This window comes from Doryrhamphus excisus, linkage group LG1, assembly GCF_037039965.1.
Source record: "Doryrhamphus excisus strain RoL-2023G ecotype Guam linkage group LG1, RoL_Dexc_Guam_v1.1, whole genome shotgun sequence".
Taxonomy (NCBI): Eukaryota; Metazoa; Chordata; class Actinopteri; order Syngnathiformes; family Syngnathidae; genus Doryrhamphus; species Doryrhamphus excisus.
In genome coordinates, this window is record NC_136357.1 from 15,827,643 (window position 1) to 15,847,844 (window position 20,202).

Sequence of the window (20,202 nt, forward strand, 5' to 3'; positions counted from 1 at the left end):
CGTATGCTGTTTACTGCGTCTGATTGGCCAATTCGGAGCTGTTGTGATCACGTGACGCTAAAATGGCTACCAGCGACGATGCTGAAGATGGTATGCTGAAGTTTTTTTTTTCGAAGATTTAACGAAGTTATTTTGTTTGTTTGAAATGGTTTGATCACAATAATGATAATAATAGTGACCGGGTTAGGTATCAAACGCTTCGGAGTCTCTTGCTGGAACTGTTACGTCTACTGCTAATGTTGACAAGCTAGCTATTTAGAGTGTAAACAGTTGTAAAGAGACACGTGTCTCCATCAGTCTAAACATATGTTGTATGACTTTAAGATTTGGTGTGCAAATATGGCTGTTCACACTTCAGTTGTTGCTCAGGTCTGGACCACATTCTGGAGCCACTATGTTTCCCAGAGCGACCGGAGGCTGGTCCTGATGTCCCCAGTCCACATTGTCCTGGTCCACAGTGGCCTAGCAGAGAGATGCTGGTGTGTCTCTTCTGCTCAGAGTCGCTTCCTGTAGCGAAGAAGGACGCCTTTCTCAAACACCTTTTGCTGGAGCACAAGTTGGTCATTGCTGACGTCAAACTCATTGCCGACCTCCCAAAGTAACTAACACATTGTGACATATTTGATTTAACATAGCATATTTAGTTGTTCTTGTTGTTTACTGTCTGCAGGTACCTGGTGTACTGGAAAGGTAGATTTTTGGAGCAGCCCATCACCGATTTCTGTAGCGTGATCAAGACCAATTCCACTGGGCCTGTCGGTGAGTTTGATTGTTACATTTGATCTTGTGCTTTTATAGTCAGCGTTGTCACTGACTAATATTGACATTTCTTTGGTGATCTGAAACATTTCATTCATTCATTTTCTACCGCTTTTTCCTCACGAGGAAAATTCAATTACAACTTTTTTTAAATCTTGATATTTAGACTTAATTCTTGTGAAATTACAACTGTTTTTCCCCCAACTATCAACTTTCTTCTTGTGAAATTACAACTGTTTTTCCCCCAACTATCAACTTTCTTCTTGTACATTTTCTTCCCTTTTTCTTATGACTTATATTGTCACTTTCTTCTCATAGTATAACTTTTTCCAGAACAAAATTTTCCAAAACTGCCAATTTTAGTTGCGATTTAAAAACATGGCACCCATGCTGTTTTTCCAAAAATAATAACTGGTGTTTTTGGGTTGCGGGGGGTGCTGGAGCCTATCCCAGCTGTCTTCAGGTGAGAGGCAGGGTACACCCTGGAATGGTCACCAGCCAATCACAGGGCACATATAGACAAACAACCATTCACACTCACATTCATACCTATGGACAATTTGGAGTCACCAATTAACCTAGCATGTTTTTGGAATGTGGGAGGAAACCGGGGTACCCGGAGAAAACCCACGCATGCATGGGGAGAACATGCAAACTCCACACAGAGATGGCCAAGGGTGGAATTGAACCCGGGTCTCCTAGCTGTGTGGTCTGCGCGCTAACCACTCGACCACCGTGAAACATTTAAGTGTGACAAACATGCCAAACAAATAAGAGGACATTTTTTCACACCACTGTTTGTGCAGAGAAAATTCCATAAATACAATATGTATTGAAATGTATTCTATTTTATTCTATTTATGAGCTTTTTTTAACACAGGTAACCCCGCAACCCTAACCACATTTTCATTATCAACTCCTATACCATCAAAAGGGGGCTTAGTCCGGAAGTCTTTGGCAGCACTTGGCAACGCAGTGGGTGGGCTGTCGAAGGAATAAATTAAAATAGACCGTTTTGGAAATCCACAGAAATGCTTGATTCTGGAAGATCTAGAAAGCTGTCTGTGTGGGTTATCATGTGTAGCATCATAGGTCCCCTTTAAGCTAGAGAGTATTTCAACGTGTGTGTGTGTGTGTGCATCCTCCTCTAAATGTTCGATGACCTGACCTCCAGAGCAACAGGAGCACTACTTCCTGCTGTGCGACGTCCTTCCAGAGGACCGAGCCCTTCGAGAGAAGCTCCAGCAGAAACGACTGGTAAGAATTATGAAGTTATAGTTTTTTTTTAGGCTTCTGTGGTATCTCTCTGAGGGTGTGATCGATCCACAGGAGGAGGTGCTGGAACAGCAGCAGAAGGAGCGAGAAGACTGCAGCTTCCATCGCATCTGCATGTTCTGCAACGACGAGTTCACCGGAAACAGGTTGGACAGCGGAAGTCGGGAATTGTCTTATTAAAGTCTGACACAGTGTGACATTCTCAGGTCATCTCTGCTCAACCACATGGCCAGAGAACATTCATTCAGCATCGGTCTGCCCGACAACATCGTCTACTGCGATGAACTGCTGGACACGCTGCAGAGCAAAGTGGACAAGTCCGTTTCCACGCCATCGGCTTCTTACATTTATGGCTCTCTATTCATCCGAATCATCTTGCTTGTGTGTCAAGTCTGCAGTGTTTGTACTGCGAGAAAACCTTCAGGGACAAAACTACGCTGAAGGATCACATGAGGAAAAAAGCTCACCGCCGCATCAACGCCAACAACCAGCAGTACGACCGCTTCTATGTCATCAACTATCTGGTGAGTGAACTGCTTCATCATTTCTAATCTTTATTTACTTTTTGGTTGTTTTTTTTACAGTGAAAAGACTGATGATATTGTCTGCCATAAAGTTGAGACACTGATCATGTGACCTCCTCCAATCAGGAGCTGGGGAAGACCTGGGCAGAAGTACAAAGCGAGGACGACCGCGAGCTGGTGGATGATGAAGACGAGTGAGTCCATGTCCCAAGAGCTAATTTTACGTGTAAAGGCGTCTCGGGATGTAAAATCCTTTTTGGTCCTGTCTTAGTTTTACACGATGCATAAAGAATAAGATCCATTAGATCGCTACAATGTCGCTAAACTTGCTGATATAGTTCATCTTCAAACAGTTAAATAATGCATAAGGCTAAAAATAACCAATTAGCTAAAAATGTCATCCAATACTTCTCTACAAGAGAGGAGAAATATGATCTCAGGGAAGAAGTACATTTGAAACACTTCTATGCCAGGACTACGTTATGCTAGCCATAGCATTTCAGTATGTGGAATCAAACTATGGAATGGATTGAGTAAGGACCTCAAACAATGCACAACGATGAGCCAATTCAAGAAACAATACAAGCAGTTGATGTTTGCTAAATACAAGGATGAAGAGTCTTGAACCAGTCATGATGTGCTATATCAGCGGTCAATTTACTTGGGGGCCACTGGAGCTCGGGTCTGGGTGAGACTGGGCCGCATCAGTTTTTCCAAAAAAAAAACCATTTAAAAAACATCGCTTTGGTTCCAATTTTCTACAAGAAAAGCTCTGATAAAACATTCCACTGTTTTCAAATATCTTACTTTTTATTTTTCTACACAAAATAAGATGAAAAATAAATAAACAAATCAAGAATAAAGAAAATCAATCAATCAGTAATAAATAAATAAATATAATAATAATAATAAAACGGCAAATAATAAAAACTTAAGAAACCACATATAGTTGGTGGGTAGACAAATTATTTTTTTCAGATTAAAATGAACAAAGCATTATTAGAGCCCTGTAGACATGACAAAACACGACTATAGTCACATTTATACTCTTTATATTTACAACATATTGCGCAACTGCAGGGTCTTGAGACACATGCTAACTCGCAAACTAGAGAGCTAGCGACCTAAATGGTAGCCTTCAAGTTATTTCCTTTGAACTTAAATAGCCAAAAACTTACCACTTCCACACGGATAGGGAGGATAACTATTAACAGTTATTTAACCTTTAACATGAACATTAATCAAACGTAATAATTTTTTCTGGGTACATGATACCATACAGCATCCATATCAAATTTGCGCGGGCCGCACTAACATTAAACTTTCATATCAAGGCGGGGGCCTCAAACTAGTGTCCTGCGGCCCACATGCGGCCCACAGGCCATGTGTTTGAGACCCCTGTGCTATATATATATATCGCTATATTGACACTTACTATGGTACCCATTATGTCATTGTATGGTCATATCACCTTGTACTTCGGTACGAGCTGCATTATTAAAAAAAACAACCTTAAACTGTATTATGGAAAGCAGGAAGTGAACAAATGTAACAGTTACTGATTGTAAAAGTAGCTGGTGTGCTGCTATTGCTATTTAGGCCCATTCTCATCTTCAGTCATGCTAAGCAACTTATTGTTTGCCTGCAGCCCAGGCTCTCTGCCAACCGGTTGCTAGTCTTGCGATACCGGACGGATGCTTCTACAACTGATTAATCTCAGGATTTATGGCTAATTCCTATCGATCCAGGAGGCTTCTACCGATGTGGCCGCATCTTCGGCTTGTCAAAGCGGATATCCAGTCCCATCGGTTTATCATTCCCAATCCTAATGTCGTCCAAACCGTGTTCACATGTCTCGCAGTGACTGGTCCGACTGGCAGTCTCATCCGGTCTTGGCCGTGTGTTTGTTCTGCGATCACCAGTCTGAGACCATGGAGCAGATCTATGCTCATATGAAGGTACCCATCAGGAAATTCCTCACATGTCCGCCTAAAGAGCATAGAACTCATCAGAATGTTCTTCACGGCCTGTTTTCTTTCAGGAAGTTCACAGCTTTGATCTCCATCAGCTGAGGACTCAGCTCAGTAAGTAGGACTTCAGCAAGTACCCACAATGCACTTGTCTTCCACTAGTCAACACAGTGCCTGTCCTCCTCAGACCTCAAGTTCTACCAGCAGGTCAAACTGGTCAACTTCATCCGCCGCCAGATCCACCAGAACCGCTGCTACGCCTGCCAGGACAAGTTCCGGTCCAGAGGCGAGGTGCTGCGTCACATCGTGGATAACGGTCACGTGATGACGCTCCCGCCCGTGTCCGTGTGGAACCAACCACAGTGAGTCCAATGCATGCTGATTCCTTTGAATGTCTCTATGTATGATGTCCTCCAACCTCCTCAGGTACTACTTCCCCACCTATGAGAACGACGCCCTCCTGTGCACGCTATCTGACAGCGACGGCGATCACAGTGATGAAACAAATCAAGAAGAGGACGTTCCCGTCATCGCTGAGGACATTTTGGACCTGAGACTTGTGAAACAAAAGAGCATCCTCAATCAGCTCCTCAAGAACCCAACTGCCTCACACTAGAACCTTCTTCTTTCTTAGTGTGGACCACAATGTTGGACATTTTGGATCTTTGACCTTACTGAACTCTTCTTCACTTTACTGAACTTGAATATTGGAATTTCATTTCCTATGATGTCATCTTGATGACACAGACTGACCTTAAAGCCATACATCTCCTTAATATAAGCACATGTAGAAATAAATATCTCCTAATTGGATGTCTTTGTCAGATCATATTTTGCCTTTATTTTTCCGTACTGTCCTGTTTTAATAGATTACTTGTTGTTTCATGAAAAAACATAATACATTGGCATAATACATCCTGTAACTCAGGGGTGTCCTAACATTTTCCAGCGAATGAAAGGGCCACGTATATATTTCAAGAAAAAACAGCATTTCAACTTGTTAAATGATGCTAAAAATGTTATTTTTGCCTTAATATTAGGAGTTTATTTTCATCTAACAACAATTTTCATTCAATTACAGCTTTTTTTATCTTGACATTTAGACTTAATTCTTGTGAAATTACAACTGTTTTTTTTCCCAACTATCAACTTTCTTCTTGTGCATTTTCTTCTCGTAATTATGACTTATATTGTGACTTTCTTCTCATAGTATAACTTTTTCCAGAACAAAATTTTCCAAAACTGGCAACTTTAATTGCGATTCAAACATGGCACCCATGCTGTTTTTCCAAAAATAACAAATTGTGTTTTTTGTGGTTAAATAGAGCCTTTTTAATGCATATTTAAACAAATGTACATATTTTTTCAGAAATGAAGCATTTTCCAACATTTATGGTAAAATAAACAAAAATGTAAAGCATTTAGAAGATGTGATATGAAGTGTAATACAGCAACTGCGACTTGTGTGTGTGTGCCTTTAAAAAGTGGGGCCTGAGACGTGACGTTAGCAGCGTAACGAGTAGCCAACAGCAGCTTGTGTGGGAATGTTCGTAGCATGCAAAAAGCAATTGAAATGCATCATGAGTCGATCCTTAACAAAAAACAGTGGCAATATAGTAATATTCTACACTGGTCCCTAGGTGTCAGTAACATTGTATTGATCTATTGACTATTGACTATCACCACCATCTTATATTGTTATGGCTAAGATGGCTTATTGCCCATTATTATGTCTACTATATTGGGTAATGAGTGTCAAGATAAATATAGGGGTGTTACTTCATGTCTGCAGGGCTCTACTAATGGTAGAAACCGAGCCCAAGCGGAGATAGTGACGACTGTATTCTTCATTTTTTTTTTTTTTTTCAATTTCTGCTGTTGCTTTTTTAAAATAAAACTTTACAACTACTTCCACTTTCAGCCTCCATCATAATACCCCCGCTACCTCAGTGAGGACAAACGCCACAAAAAATAGGTGGATTATTTTACCTTAAAATATAATAATATTATTATAATATATTATTTATAATATTTTTTTTATGTTTTGTCCTATTAATTATAGTTTAAAGGGGACCTGTTATGCTGTTTCCACTTCTGATCTATAAATGTAGTTAGAATGTTGTATTCGCACCAAAATGAACACTTAAATCATTCACACTGTACACACAAAGGAAATAAAAACACTCAATCCCATCATTAAATTACACTTTTTTCTTTTGTTTTGTTTCAAACTATCTGCTAGGTCATAGACACGAAGAGCAAAAAGTGAATTAATAAGTGGTTATCTTTCCTGTAGCTCCTCATGAGACGCAAACAGTGTATTGTTCTGCTGCACGCACTGCAACTAGTTCTCAAGCAAGTCTAGTGTTTATGGGGAAAAATTACATTTTTAGTAAATTTATGGGCGTGCCTAACCACAAAACTTTGCAACACAGAACGTTATTATTATTATAATCAAATATCATCGTGAAAACTATGATCAAATATCTCCCATACAGTACTTGATGATGAAATACATGATAAACCAATGCAGTCACACCACAAGAACATCACCGAGGAGGAGTTAGCAGAACAAGAACCTTCTCCTATTGCGTTGCTAACTTTGCTGTCTTGCTGCCTTTGGCCGATACTAAGTTCTGCGTTGCTTTACCCAAGGAGACGTGACGGATGGCGGCACCAAAGTGGAGCGTGCTCAGCGTCTCCACCGCGTCCTTTGCGTCCGGACTCACGTTGACAAACACGCAGCACTGCACATGGAACCACAATGCTAACATCACAAAACATAAGAAGAAACATAATGGGGATGAGTCAGGAGGTGGAGCTGACCTTGGCGTCTCCACTGAGGCTGGGCTGCAGCAGGTGGGTGAGTTTGCAGTTCCTGAAGGGCACGTGAAGGGCGTTACACTTGAGGGCGGCAAACACCTGGAAGACAGACCACAGTCACCTTTAACCAGGTAAGAACATCAACGCTGTGTGTGTGTGTGTGTGTGTGTGTGTGTGTGTGTGAGACCATCACCTGTCCCAGTGCCGTCAACGACTTGTTGATGGCAGCCGCCTCCACTAGCCTCTGACCCTCAGCCTCGGTTCTGGAGATGCGCTCGGATCCGGCCAGGTCACCCAAGGTTAGCGTCCCTCGAGTGGTCAGGCCAGACACCTCATCCGAACCCTCCACCTCCAGAGCCACCAGCAGGTGAGAGCGGGAACTGCGGAGAAAGACGGAATAAAGAGCACTGAAGTCCCAGTTCTTGTTTGGAGAGTTTACTCTTGGCCACTTGAGGGCAGCAAACACGAACGAAATCAAGCAGAGGATGATAAAGCAGGGGTCTCAAACTCGTGGCCCATGGGCCAAATGCGGCCCCCACCTTGATACCAAAGTTTAATGTTGAAATGACAGCTTAAAGTTAATTAACATGATTTTGCCCCCCCCCCCCCACCCATACTGTTACCCTACCCTGTTACCCCACCCTGTTTTGCTTTGGATTAGCAATGAAGCTAAAGGCTTATGACGCTGGGTACAAATAAATGCAGGAAACGATTTGGAATAAAAAGGAAAATACACGTCAAGATAAAGCATCTCATCAAACATGTTGTTAAAGTTACGACGCTGCTCCCAGATGGAACTGAGTACGATGCTAACTTGCTAATTGGGTCAAATTATTACGTTTCATTAATGTTCATGTTAAAGGTTAAATAACTGTTAATACTGTACATTTGAATCTGAAAAAAATAATTTCTCTACCAACTGTATGTGGTTTCTTACATTTTTCTTATTTGCTGTTTTATTATTATTTTACTTATTTATTACTGATTGATTGATTTATTGTCTTTATTCTTAATTTGTTTATTTACTTTTTTAATCTTATGTTGTGTATAGAAAAATAAAAATTAAGATATTTGAGAACAGTGGAATGTTTTATCAGATATTTTGGTGTGGAAAACCGGAACCAAAGTACTGAAAAAGTGTAGGGTATAGCAAAAGCGAAAGCATTGAAGATAGTTTTTTTTTATTGATTTTTTTTCCAGTTTCTAATAAATGCGTTTTGGGTTTTTTTTGAAAACCTGATGCGGCCCGGCTTCACCCAGAACCTAGCTCCGGTGGCCCCCAGGTAAATTGAGTTTGAAACCCCTGTGATAAAGTGAATAACCTGTGTATGTTCATCTTGGTGGAGGCCATCTTTCTGTTCTTCTCTCCCGTCTCCATGACGCTGAGTATATCCGCCTCAGTCCGCACCTGCACCTGGGTCAGTCCTGGGACAGACACAGACTTCCCCTGGACTCGGATGTCCAAGACAGCGCCAGGACTTTTGGCCAGAAGGTCGTTGAGAGTGTCATTGTAAATCTCCAGCATGGAAATCTGAGCAAACGATTTGCAATGGAGTGTAATGTCTCATAACACCACAAGAGGGAGACAGAGCCAAAACATAATAATAGTGACGGGAAGTGGTTACCTTCAGAACGTAAGACACTTTATCTTTCTCTGCACAGACACGTAGAAGTTCCCTTATAGACCTGAAAGGGACAGCACAGACATCAGAACCGCCTCGTAACATGAGAACGTTGCAGGAAATTGGACCTGACTGCAAGATCAAGTATTGATGAAAACCACCAGCACCCCCTCCTTATTTGAACATGAACAGTGATGGAGTCTGGTTTTGAAGGGACCTGATGTTGACTCCAGGGTTCTGCTTGGTGCCCATCATGGTGAAGGTCTTGCCTGAGCCAGTCTGACCGTACGCCAGGATGCACACATTATATCCATCTGCGCAGGAAGTGATAAGTGGAACGGTTCCTGCAAACACTTCCTCCTGCAGGAAGCAGGAAGTGAGTCATCATGTCATTCATCAATAAATTGGTCATGTGACTTCTTACCTGGGTGCTGCTGGGGGCGTAGACCTTGTCAAAGTGGAACTTTTTCTTGTTGGACTTCTGGACCACCACCACTTCCTGTTCGTCGGTCTTGTCCAGACATGAGCTGGAGGAGGAGCCTTTCCTGCAGCGGCAAAACACTCGAATGTTTCCTTGCAGCTCCAACAGCTTGTTGTACAAGCTCCGTCGCTCCACCGCCTCCTTCCTGTAGAGAGAACGCAGCTCCTCCACCTCCGAGGCCGCTTCCTGCTCCACCTGAGCCAGCTTGCCGAGAACATCCTTCAGCTGCTGAACGTGGTTCTTCATGTCGCTCAGCGCCTGACGGACTGTGGAGCCTAGCTGCTTATTGGACACGTTCAGCTCTCGGGTCAGTCGGCTAACCTGCCGCAGTCGCTCAGGATCCACCACTGGTTTGCTGATGGTCCGAGCGGGCGGGGCCGCGGGCGCTCGGCGGCTCTGAAGGGAGCGGATCTTCTCCCGTGCTTCCTGCTGATCAGCCTCCAGCTCGGCTACCTTGTGATTGAGGTGCTGGACCACGTCACTGAGGTAGTGGGCTTCTCTCGCCAGGTAGCTGTTCCTCTGGAATAGGTTGTCCATCTCCTTGTCCTTGGCCTGGAGCTGCTGCTTCAGGTCCTCAATGACCCGATCCCTCTCCAGGAGAGCTCTGAGGGAGCAACGTGCTACTCTCAGATGTTGTTGATGTTGATGTGGAGGATTTAACAACATAAGGACCTCATGCTCTCTGACCTGAAGGAGTTGAGGTCGCTGTAACCGCGATCTCCTCCAGCTGAAGGCTGCAGGAGGATCTCTCCAAACATAGTGAGGTACACGGAGACCACCTCCTCTGCGTCGTAGTTACACTGACGCAGTGCTGCCGTGATTTCTTTCTGGTCTACCAAACCTGGCAGGGTGGACTGAGACAACAAACACTTTCAGGCACATCCAGAATCTTCTACTGGCTTTTATCAGTGGAGTTCCTCAAAATCCTCACAAAGACCACAGCTTTTCTGCACTTTTATGGAAAATAGCAAGACTCATTGACGTCGTCCTCACCATGACTCGTTGGATTCTGTTCTGGACAAAGTCCACGTTCATCTCCCACTGGAGCGGCAGGAGAAGCCAGATGCCTGACTGAGGATCCCAGAACCTGCACACGTTGACTTTCTCCTGGGAGGAGACATAAGCGACGTTTTAATGACGTTCTAACAGTAATATGTGTCCCGGGAGCTTGTTTATGAGCCCCACATTGTGTTGCATGTCTTTGCAGGAAAAGTGCTATACAAATAAAGTTGATTTGATTTGAACATAGTAACATAAACCATCCACTAAGTTGGACAAGTGAATATGTAAAAAAAAAAAGTGACCTCTCACCTCAAACATGTATGTCATGACGCTTCCTTTGCCTTGGATGAAGATGCTTCCTGTGCGGTCGTCCTCAGCCACAGCCGGCTGGCTGTTGGAGAGAGGCGGCGGCTGGGCGGCAACCTGATGAGGGTACTGTATTGGTTAGCGATACAGTTCTGACTAGTGATGCTAAACATGCACACCTCATGGTTGGCGGTGATGAAGCGCCCCAGGTTGTACCAGTCGTTGGGAAACGGTTGCAGGTTCTGTCAAAATAAGCGTCAACATAAGACACCGTCCGCCATGATGTCAGCCTGTCACTGCCTCACCTGGGCCTCGTCCACGTATACTCTGTTCCCATGATGGTTGAAGCAGCTGTATAGAGTTCCGTTGTTGTGAAGAAAACTCTCAAAGTTCACAGAGACTTCCTCTCCATCTGCCGCCACTTCCTGTTTGAAACACACACGCCGTCAATCACCGCTTTGGCTGCTCTTTCATAATAAACGTTACCCACCGTCACAATTGGCTGCATGACGCTTTGTGGCGCCTCGTCTTCCTGCTCGTCTTCCTTGGTTTGAGTGTCTTCGGTGGTGACAGACAGGATGTCCACAGCGTCCGGAGCTCCTTCATCAGCCTGTCAACACATCACGATCACCCTGTCATCAATCCATCAATCAATCAGTCCTCTTGTTGCTACCTGCAGGGTGTCGGGACTCTCGTTTACAGGTGTAAAGGCCCGGACTGGCTCAGGCTGCACGGCCTCCGCTCGCTCCACACGGGATCCATCAACGGTTGACGCGCCGCTTCCCATCTCACCTGCCAAACGAGACATAGGAAAGGGGCGCACAGGTGAGAACAGGTGAGCAGAAACCTGACACACTTGACACCTGAGCTGAAATCCAAGTGTAATCTTTCCGCTTTGAGAACACACCAACAGCCTGACTCAGTGGTTTCAACCATTTGCAACTTTATTACTCCTTTAAATACCACACTGTCTGCTTTTAAATTCTTGCAAATGTTCCGGAAAAATCTGCCTCAAAAGACAAATCATAATTACAAAAGTCTTCAGAAAATCTTGTGAGACGTCAGTTGAGCGGCTTTGGTGCTTTCACCACAAAATGACGCTAAAGCGATGGTAGATGATGGTAAAATGACATCGCCATCATAGTCCAAAGTCTTCATTTTGGTTTTCCTCAGCCATTCAGAGGTGGATTTGCTGGTGTGTTTTGTTGTCCTGCAGAAGAACCCAAGTTGGTTATTCGGACGGATATTCATTCATTCATTTTCTACCGCTTTTTCCTCACGAGGGTCACAGGGGGTGCTGGAGCCTATCCCAGCTGTCTTCAGGCGAGCGGCAGGGTACACCCTGGACTGGTCGCCAGCCAATCACAGGGCACATATAGACAAACAACCATTCACACTCACATTCATACCTATGGACAATTTGGAGTGGCCAATTAACCTAGCATGTTTTTTGGAATGTGGGAGGAAACCAGAGTACCCGGAGAAAACCCACACATGCACAGGGAGAACATGCAAACTCCACACAGAGATGGTCAAGGGTGGGACGGCCGGACATTCCTTCAGAATTTTTTGGTAGACAGCAGAATTCACGATTCCATTTATCACAGCCCCAGACCATCACACTACCACCACCATATTTTACTGTTATGGTATGATGTTCTTTTTCTGAAATGTGGCATTACTTTTACAACAGATGTAATGGGACACACCTTCCAAAAGTTACAATTTTGTCCTGTCAGACCAAAGGGTATTTTCCCAAATGTCTTGGGGATCATCAAGATGGTTTCATGGCAAAACTGTGATGGTTGGACATTCGCCTTCAGGATTTTGTGGTAGACCGCAAAATTCATGGTTCCGGACCATTAGTATTTTCCCAAAGGTTTTTTTTTTTTTGGGGGGGGGGGGGGCATCAAAATTGGCAAAATTGAGACTAGCCTTGATGTCTTTTTGATGAGCAGTGTTTTTGGTCTGGGCCTTTTTTGACCAGTGTCTTTCTTATGGTGGAGTCATGAACACTGACCTTAACTGAGGCAAGTGAGGCCTGCAGTTCTTTGGATGATGTTGTTGTGGTGTCTTTTGTGACCTCTTAAAAGAGTTGTTGCTGCACTCTTGGGGTCATTTTGGTTGGTTGGCTACTCCTGGGAAGGTTCACCACTGTTTGTGCGTGGAGTCCCAAAGCTTGAGAAATGGCTTTTTAACCTTTTCCAGACTGATAGAGTCGCATTTACAGTATGTTTTAACAAGGGGGCAATCATTTATTCACAAAGGGCCATGCTTTGGATTTTTTTTGTCTCCCTTAATCATGATGTATTGTCATTGACAAATATTTACATTTGTTTGATGATTTGAAACATTTACGTGACAAACCTGCAAAAAATACACTGTACATACTGTATGTATAAGTAGGTGTGTGTGTGTGTGGCAGAGTTCTCCACCCCCCCTCATAAACACCCACAGTCCCAGCGCATCTTTCAGATGCTCTTTTGATGAAGTGCCAAAAGATTTTCATACCTCATAACTACTGGAGCACAAATGCTTCAGTCAGAAGTAGGGCTGTCAAATGATTTAAATTTTTTAATCAGATTAATCACCAATATTTAATGCATTAATCATGATTAATCACCATTAACTAATTCTGAAATATGCCAATTTTTTTATTGTATTTAATGTAGAAAGATAAATGCTGATATATATCATTATGTAAGAGCTCCAAATGAATTGACTATGCCAATCACGCAAAAAATCAATTTGTCTGATACTCTTTTGAAGAGTAATAGAACATTTGAATCCCACTTTAAACTGTGTTATTATGAGCCATGAGGAATTGTGTTCAGACATTACATAGTTTAACGTAAATGCCATTTTTTCAGTGTAATTTCAGCATACTTAAAATGTAGCAAACTCTACGTCTGAATGAACCCAGATTATTTTTAAAAGAAAATATTCAGTTTTGCTATTGCTAGTATTTGAAATGGTTGCATGTTGAAAATGGTGAGAGATGAAGGCATAATGTAAAGTAGTGAAAATCATCAGTTAGAGCCAAAGTTAGTAATGGGAGAATATTCACTCACCTGATGTCCATACTATGACATCACCAGGCTCAGAAATCATCATTATTTATAGTGGGTCTTGAACACCACTCCGCCTTCACCTTCATGAGAAGAGCTACCGTAAGCACCGTACGTTGTCTTTTAGAAGAAACATGAATCCTCTGGGTTGTCCCCTCCTGCAATCCAGAGCACGCTGAAGTTTTTCAGTGAATCTCATTAAACTGCTTAAGATTTAGGGAGTGAGTGATAAGAATATCCAATTCATGTTTTCTTGATCTTCCTGTTTATTTACACACACACACACGCGCATTACGCTGTTTTTGTGATGTTCGGAGTGTGCCTGAGTGCATCTTGCGTTCTTGTATTGAGAATGTGAAAGAAAGAAGGAAGTACAGACATATACGCGGGATGGAGATACATACAGTATATAGTGTATATCTAATTGTACTGTGATGTGTGTTCATATCAGAATGAAGTCCTAAAACAGTGTCAGGCTCTGTGTGACTGTGAGGATGCTCCATTGTGCTACAGTGCTATGACGACACAACCTTCGGACCCGAGGCGTGCTTGCTTTGATGCGCATTCGTTAATTACGCTAAAAAAAAATGTAACATAATTAATGAAATAAATTAGTCACTGTCGTTAACGCATTATTTTTGACAGCCCTAGTCAGAAGCAAAGTTACACTCCAATTATACAGTACTTTGCAGTATTTTTACAGTATTTTGCACAACTGCCGTGAGACAGTCAGGATGCACAATGCAGATGAAAGACTTCAAACTGGATGGAGCATCTTGTCTTGTTTTTCAATAACTTTACTCAAGTCATACTCACTTATTCTGTTTTGTAATTACTTTCTTGTATCACCAATAACTATTGTTTTGTGGTATTATTAGTATTGGGGCTGTCCAAGCATGTACCGCGTGTACTAGTAAGGCCATCCTGGTCAATATGACACTAAAATATTTCATGATGACGCTGTCACCAAGTCAAGCTATGATGTAAAAGATGGTTCCCAGAGCAAGTTTCAGCTGATTTTGTCGTTGAGGTAGCTGGATGTCATGGCGTCCTGCAGCAGGGTTTTGGTGACATCGTGGAGGTTGCGCTGGTACGCCAGCCGGTAGCGTACGTATACGTCATCACAGTATGCCAGCAAGCGTCGCACATTTACCGTGACACCGCTAGGGGCGCCCTCCAGCCTGAAACGCACATGAGTCATGTCAGAAAGATGGTGGCAGGGAAGGTAGTCCCACAGTGGAAACTCACTTATTGAAAACGTCTTGGAAGAAGCTGGAAGTCAGGGGGCGATGGCGTTTGAGCTCCTCCAAGTAGGCAAAGTCTCCGTTGAGAAGCACTTTGTTGTACACTAGCTCCACCCAATCCGGGCTGTAGTTGTACGCCTCCGACACCACCAGCACCTGAAGTAATCGTCACCATTATTATATTTATCGCCATCAACATCGTCAGCTGTTCTGCAGAAACCCACGTGATAGCAACGGGGCAGCGTCATGACGGCATGGTGCATGTCAGCCAGGCGCAGATTGACCACACGGAGGTCGGAGCCTTGATTAAGGAAGTGGAGCTGGAGAGTGACCAGCTTGGCCATGCGCACGCAGCGACTAGCCTGGTGCACGCACGCATCCTAATTGTACATACACACACACGCACAGTCAGGAAGCGCACAAGGATGATGATGATGATGATGGATGGTTACCTTGGAGAAGCTCTCTGCAGCGTCCTTCAAGAGAGCCAAGACTTTGAGCAGAGAGCTTTTCAGCTCAGGAGACACCACTGGTGACAACAACAACAACTTGGTCAGGAAAAATGCCACCTATAAGACACCACAAGACAGGAAGCGTTCCTCACCCCATGGCTGAGACTCGATGATCTTCAGCTGCGTCCGGGCCGCCATCTCATGGTTCTCACCAATCTCCCTCCTCATGCTGAAACACAGCGCCACCATGTTGTGCTTCTCGCTGTCTGCGGGCAGGCAGCGTTTGATGTAGTCCAGCAGTGCCGTCTTAAGGCTGGAGCTCTGCAGGGAGGCGGGAACGCCAAAATGGCAAATGTGCGTGCACGTGTGTGTGTTTATAAGAGAGGGAGGAAGAAACTCCCACCTGTCCTCTGTCTGTGTCTATCTTCTTCCTCAGCAGCATCTCAAAGCGATGGTTCTGATGCAGCAGGTCAAACACGTACGTCATCTCGTTGTATCTGCCCATTCCGGTCAGCAGGCGCACCTGTACATACCAATGTCTACTTCACTGTCTACACAACAGTGGGAAAGTCTAATGTCTGTGTTTGTCTGCATTGGGAGTATCCATCAAGCATGCTTAGTACAATGTCAATACTCCATTTAAGCTTCTGTGCTTAGTTCATCCTCAAACACGTGGCCCGCGGGCCAAATGTGGCCCGCAGGACACTAGTTTGAGGCCCCCGCCTTGATATGAAAGTTTAATGTTAGTGCGGCCCTCGCAAGTTTGATATAGATGCTGTATGGTATCATGTACCCAGGAAAAAAATATTACGTTTGATTAATGTTCATGTTAAAGGTTAAATAACTGTTAATAGTTATCCTCCCTATCCGTGTGGAAGTGGTAAGTTTTTGGCTTTTTAAGTTTAAAGGAAATAACTTAGAGGCTACCGTTTAGGTCGCTAGTTCTCTAGTTTGCGAGTTAGCATGTGTCTCAAGACCCTGCAGTTGCGCAATATGTTGTAAATAAAAAGAGTATAAATGTGACTATAGTCGTGTTTTGTCATGTCTACAGGGCTCTAATAATGCTTTGTTCATTTTAATCTGAAAAAAATAATTTGTCTACCCACCAACTATATGTGGTTTCTTAATTTTTAATTATTTGCCATTTTATTATTATTATTATATTTATTTATTACTGATTGATTTACTTTATTCTTGATCTCATTTTGTGTAGAAAAATAAAAATGAAGATATGAGAACAGTGGAATGTTTTATCAGAGCTTTTCCTGTAGAAAATCATTTCATTTTTCTGTTTTTAATAAATGTGTTGTTTTTTTTTTGGAAAACATGATGCGGCCCATCCTCGCCCAGACCCCAGCTCCAGTGGCCCCCAGGTAAATTGAGTTTGAGATCCCTGGTCTACAACAAAAGTGGGATAATAAAGCTTCTGCGCTTAGTTCAGTGTCTACAACAAAAGTGTTTAGTTGGTAGATATTTTGAAAAAAGGTCATGAATGCTCACCAGCAGGCCGTAGTGCTCACTGGGCGCCAAGTAGGCGTGGCTTACGTGCCGGGCAGCTTGAAGCACTCTGACAATTCCCTCCATGTTGCAGGTCAGACTGAAGCAGTCGTGGGCCACAATCAGCAATTCCACAACTACGCACAACAAAAACAAGTGAGCATCAGCCTGTGTGTGTGTGTGTGTGTGTGTGTGTGTGTGCATGTGCCTTACTGCAGCTCAAGTCCCTCAGTGGGACACTTTTGAGTTTTTCCAGAACTTTCATTCCCACCAGATTTGGGTCTTCACACAATGTGATCAGCTGGATCAAAGGTTCCCGCCCCTCTGATGGTCTGAACGCCTGCCTCTCTGCAGCAAAAAAAAAACACACACACACACACGTGCAAATGTGCATTAGAATGGACCCCTGTGACATGTGCGTATCAATCGACATCCTCTACCACCAGGTTGCAGCTCCTGGGTGGCTGCCAGCAGCGCGTGAACCAACGAGGACGCCACCAACTCGGCCACAACTTCAGCAGAGAAGCTCCGAGCTTTGATGAAGACCTGAGCATTCCGGAAGCGCTCCGGCTGCTCAGACAGCAGCAGCTTCTCCAAAACACAGCGTGGGTCCTCCCTTGTCATGTGACTGAAGGAACACTGCAGCTCCTGTCAACACACACAGCTTAAAAATCACCTTTTATGCAAAATAGAGCTTCTTCATGGACATGATACTGTATTATATGCTGAACTAAGGCCGCACGGTGTTGAGTGTTTAGCATGCTGGCCACACAGTCAGGAGATCGTGGGAAACAAGGGTTTGAATCTCCGCTTGGGCATCACTGTGTGGAGTTTTTGATGTTCTGCGTGTGTGTGGGTTTTCTCCCACATTCCAGAAAGCATGCATGTTAGGTTAATTTGTTGACTCTAAATTGTCCATAGGTATGAATGGTTGGTTGTCTTCTATGTCATTGGCTGGCTACCAGTCCAGGGTGTACCCAGCCTCTGGCCAGTTGGTCAGCTGGGATAGCCTCCAGCATACCCCCGCAACCCTGGGAGGAGGATAAGCGGCATAGAAAATGTATGGAAAAACTGAACTATTAATATTAAATTCAAGCATCAATAATAGATTCTGGACAATACACTAGAGTAGGACCTCTAACAATTATTTACAATGAGCGAAAGATAATAAAGTATGATATGACACCTTTAAATTGCACTGACAGCTCATGGCTGCGATGTTCCTAATCACCACACATCCAAAGTAGGAAGCTTTGGGGCTGTTTAGTGATTGACAGGTCACGACTAAGATTATGAGATTAGATGTGCCTGTGAGTGGACAAGTGGCTCAGCAGAAGGCATCCTCATCTTCGACAAGATGGCATGGTCTCAAAGTTCTGTAATATTATAAGTTATGTCGCTGGTGTAAGTGATCCACAGTGGAAGAGTTGCAACCTTGGACAGCTGGTAGAGGCTGAGGACTTGTTTGCAGTAGTTGTTGCCATGGCTACACTGATCCACAAGCTTCTGGAGCTGCACTGCCAGCTTGTCTTCAGGAAGAGGAAGCATCACAAAGGATGACAAGCTGCTCAGCGACGGTGCTATGGCAGAAACAGGAGAGCTGTTAGGAGAGCTAACACCGTTTCACACCTCAATTGTCATATGTGACTAGCTGTGTTTCTTACAGGTGTGTAGGAGCCTCATTGGCGGACCCTCAGGTACGTCTTGAGTTTCGGAGCTGAGCTCTCCGGACGCCAAGCCTCTGCAGCGTAGAACCAGCCAGACATCTGGATGATACAGGGAAAAGTATCGGCACACGCGGCTTGCTTCATGGATGCTTCCTTTGTCTAATAAGCCATCAACCAGCACAGCCAGAGTGTTCTTCTCCGCTGGATTCAGAACTGGATCCACATCCAGATGCTCCTCAGCTGGGCCAGGAAGCCCTTCCAGACTAAGGAGCGTGTCAGTGTTGAGCTCTGATATGTTGGAGAAGGAAAACTCCTTCATGAGGACTTCATACGTGTTCATGTCAGACGTGACAGCAGGCGACGGCAGGTTAAAAACGCTCTCCCTCTCCATGGCAGCTACCAGGGCATGCTGCCGGACCAAACTGATCCACAGTTTCTTCTCTAGAATCTCCAGCTGGTCCGCCGGAGGTGGGTTGCACTGGGAGAGCCAATGAGCGGCCATCCCGAGTAGCAGGCAGCGCTCTCGGGCTGCCAACAACTCGGACTGAGCCTCCGGTACCGCAGAAGGGTCCGACTTCAAAGATTCCGCCTGTGACAGGAGGAACTGGGAAGCCGATTCAGGATCAGCGCTCTCAGCCTGCAGCTGCTGGTGACACCTCCTCCAAAAGGTCACACGGGTCTCCAGTCTGGACCACTGACGTTTGGACCGCTGACACTGGACTTCCTGGAGCAGCTTCATTTAGAGCAATGATATAAAGAGCATGAAAAAATTAGTACAAGTTAGTACATTCGAGTGCACATTTTCTAAATTTCAGACCTGACACAGCAGGAGACGGTGGACGGGAAGGTCAGCCAGCATCGCCACCTGTCGGGCTTGTGAATAGAACCCCCGTGACTGTAGATCATCCACTGTGGCTTGGAACTCCAACTGCTGAACAGAGGAGGAATTGCACTGGAGCAACCTGGGAGAGACGCTGACATCTGACCCCTGCAGGAGCTGACTCAGTTGACTCAGCTTTCTGAAATCCGGACCTACGCACACAAACACACACAATACTATGATGATGGCAGTTGCAGACAGGAAGTTGCCAGGAGGTCCCCTCACCGTCAGTTTTGAGGAGTTTGTCAACGTCGGCGAGGAGAAGCAGGAGGCGGTGGAGGTGGTACTGGGAGGAGCAGCGCTGCAACATGATGAGGAGCAAAGTGGACGCCTGACTTTCCAGCCATTGCAGAGGGAGTCCAGCTGGGGGTGCCTGGTTGCTACTCTTCAGCTGGAGAGGAGAAAATCATTAATGGAGATGGTGGTGGTTTGAGTGTGAGTGGTCTAGATCCTCACAGTGACGAGCGTCCTTTGGAAGTCAAGAAGCTTCACTTTGGCCTCCGAAAAGTTCTTGAAGTCGCAGCACAACTCAAACATGCTGAGCACCGCAAGCAGGGGACAGTCCTGAAACCAACCCCCCCCCCAAATAAATCACACCTGCTGGATCAGTACTGGAGTGAAAGCTTCTAGAA

The 20,202-nt window shown here is 44.4% G+C and overlaps 3 protein-coding genes across 4 annotated transcripts in view; 1 reads left to right on the forward strand and 2 right to left on the reverse strand.

Moving 5' to 3' along the window:
- Positions 1-6,481, forward strand: znf277 (zinc finger protein 277). The gene is made up of 12 exons (XM_058075653.2): positions 1-90; positions 370-598; positions 671-759; positions 1,934-2,016; positions 2,089-2,180; positions 2,241-2,351; positions 2,426-2,558; positions 2,685-2,752; positions 4,420-4,516; positions 4,600-4,642; positions 4,716-4,890; positions 4,955-6,481. Exons 1-12 carry the CDS (start codon positions 63-65, stop codon positions 5,142-5,144), a joined length of 1,338 nt encoding a protein of 445 aa, XP_057931636.1. The 5' UTR covers positions 1-62; the 3' UTR covers positions 5,145-6,481.
- Positions 5,845-13,953, reverse strand: LOC131131188 (uncharacterized). The gene is made up of 15 exons (XM_058075652.2): positions 13,834-13,953; positions 11,436-11,554; positions 11,253-11,372; positions 11,068-11,187; positions 10,942-11,004; positions 10,766-10,879; positions 10,448-10,561; positions 10,142-10,308; positions 9,398-10,058; positions 9,191-9,333; positions 8,977-9,037; positions 8,674-8,882; positions 7,545-7,731; positions 7,355-7,450; positions 5,845-7,275 (listed from the first exon to the last, which is right to left on the reverse strand). The coding sequence occupies exons 1-15, from the start codon at positions 13,874-13,876 to the stop codon at positions 7,114-7,116; spliced, it is 2,379 nt and encodes a 792-aa protein (XP_057931635.2). The 5' UTR covers positions 13,877-13,953; the 3' UTR covers positions 5,845-7,113.
- The window catches only part of spg11 (SPG11 vesicle trafficking associated, spatacsin), a 14,378-nt gene continuing 8,055 nt past the window's right edge, over positions 13,880-20,202 (reverse strand). The window contains exons 27-40 of one of the 2 annotated variants that reach the window (XM_058075650.2): positions 20,027-20,134; positions 19,796-19,961; positions 19,508-19,722; positions 18,688-19,423; positions 18,458-18,603; positions 17,467-17,671; positions 17,237-17,371; positions 17,027-17,160; positions 15,930-16,049; positions 15,679-15,847; positions 15,527-15,603; positions 15,299-15,454; positions 15,079-15,230; positions 13,880-15,011 (exon numbers count right to left, since the gene is read on the reverse strand). In XM_058075650.2, the coding sequence (XP_057931633.2) occupies positions 14,840-15,011; positions 15,079-15,230; positions 15,299-15,454; positions 15,527-15,603; positions 15,679-15,847; positions 15,930-16,049; positions 17,027-17,160; positions 17,237-17,371; positions 17,467-17,671; positions 18,458-18,603; positions 18,688-19,423; positions 19,508-19,722; positions 19,796-19,961; positions 20,027-20,134 (2,691 nt within the window). In that variant the 3' untranslated portion in view covers positions 13,880-14,839. Of the gene's footprint in view, positions 15,012-15,078; positions 15,231-15,298; positions 15,455-15,526; positions 15,604-15,678; positions 15,848-15,929; positions 16,050-17,026; positions 17,161-17,236; positions 17,372-17,463; positions 17,672-18,457; positions 18,604-18,687; positions 19,424-19,507; positions 19,723-19,795; positions 19,962-20,026; positions 20,135-20,202 lie in introns of both variants that reach the window. The other variant, XM_058075648.2, reaches the window with a different exon arrangement.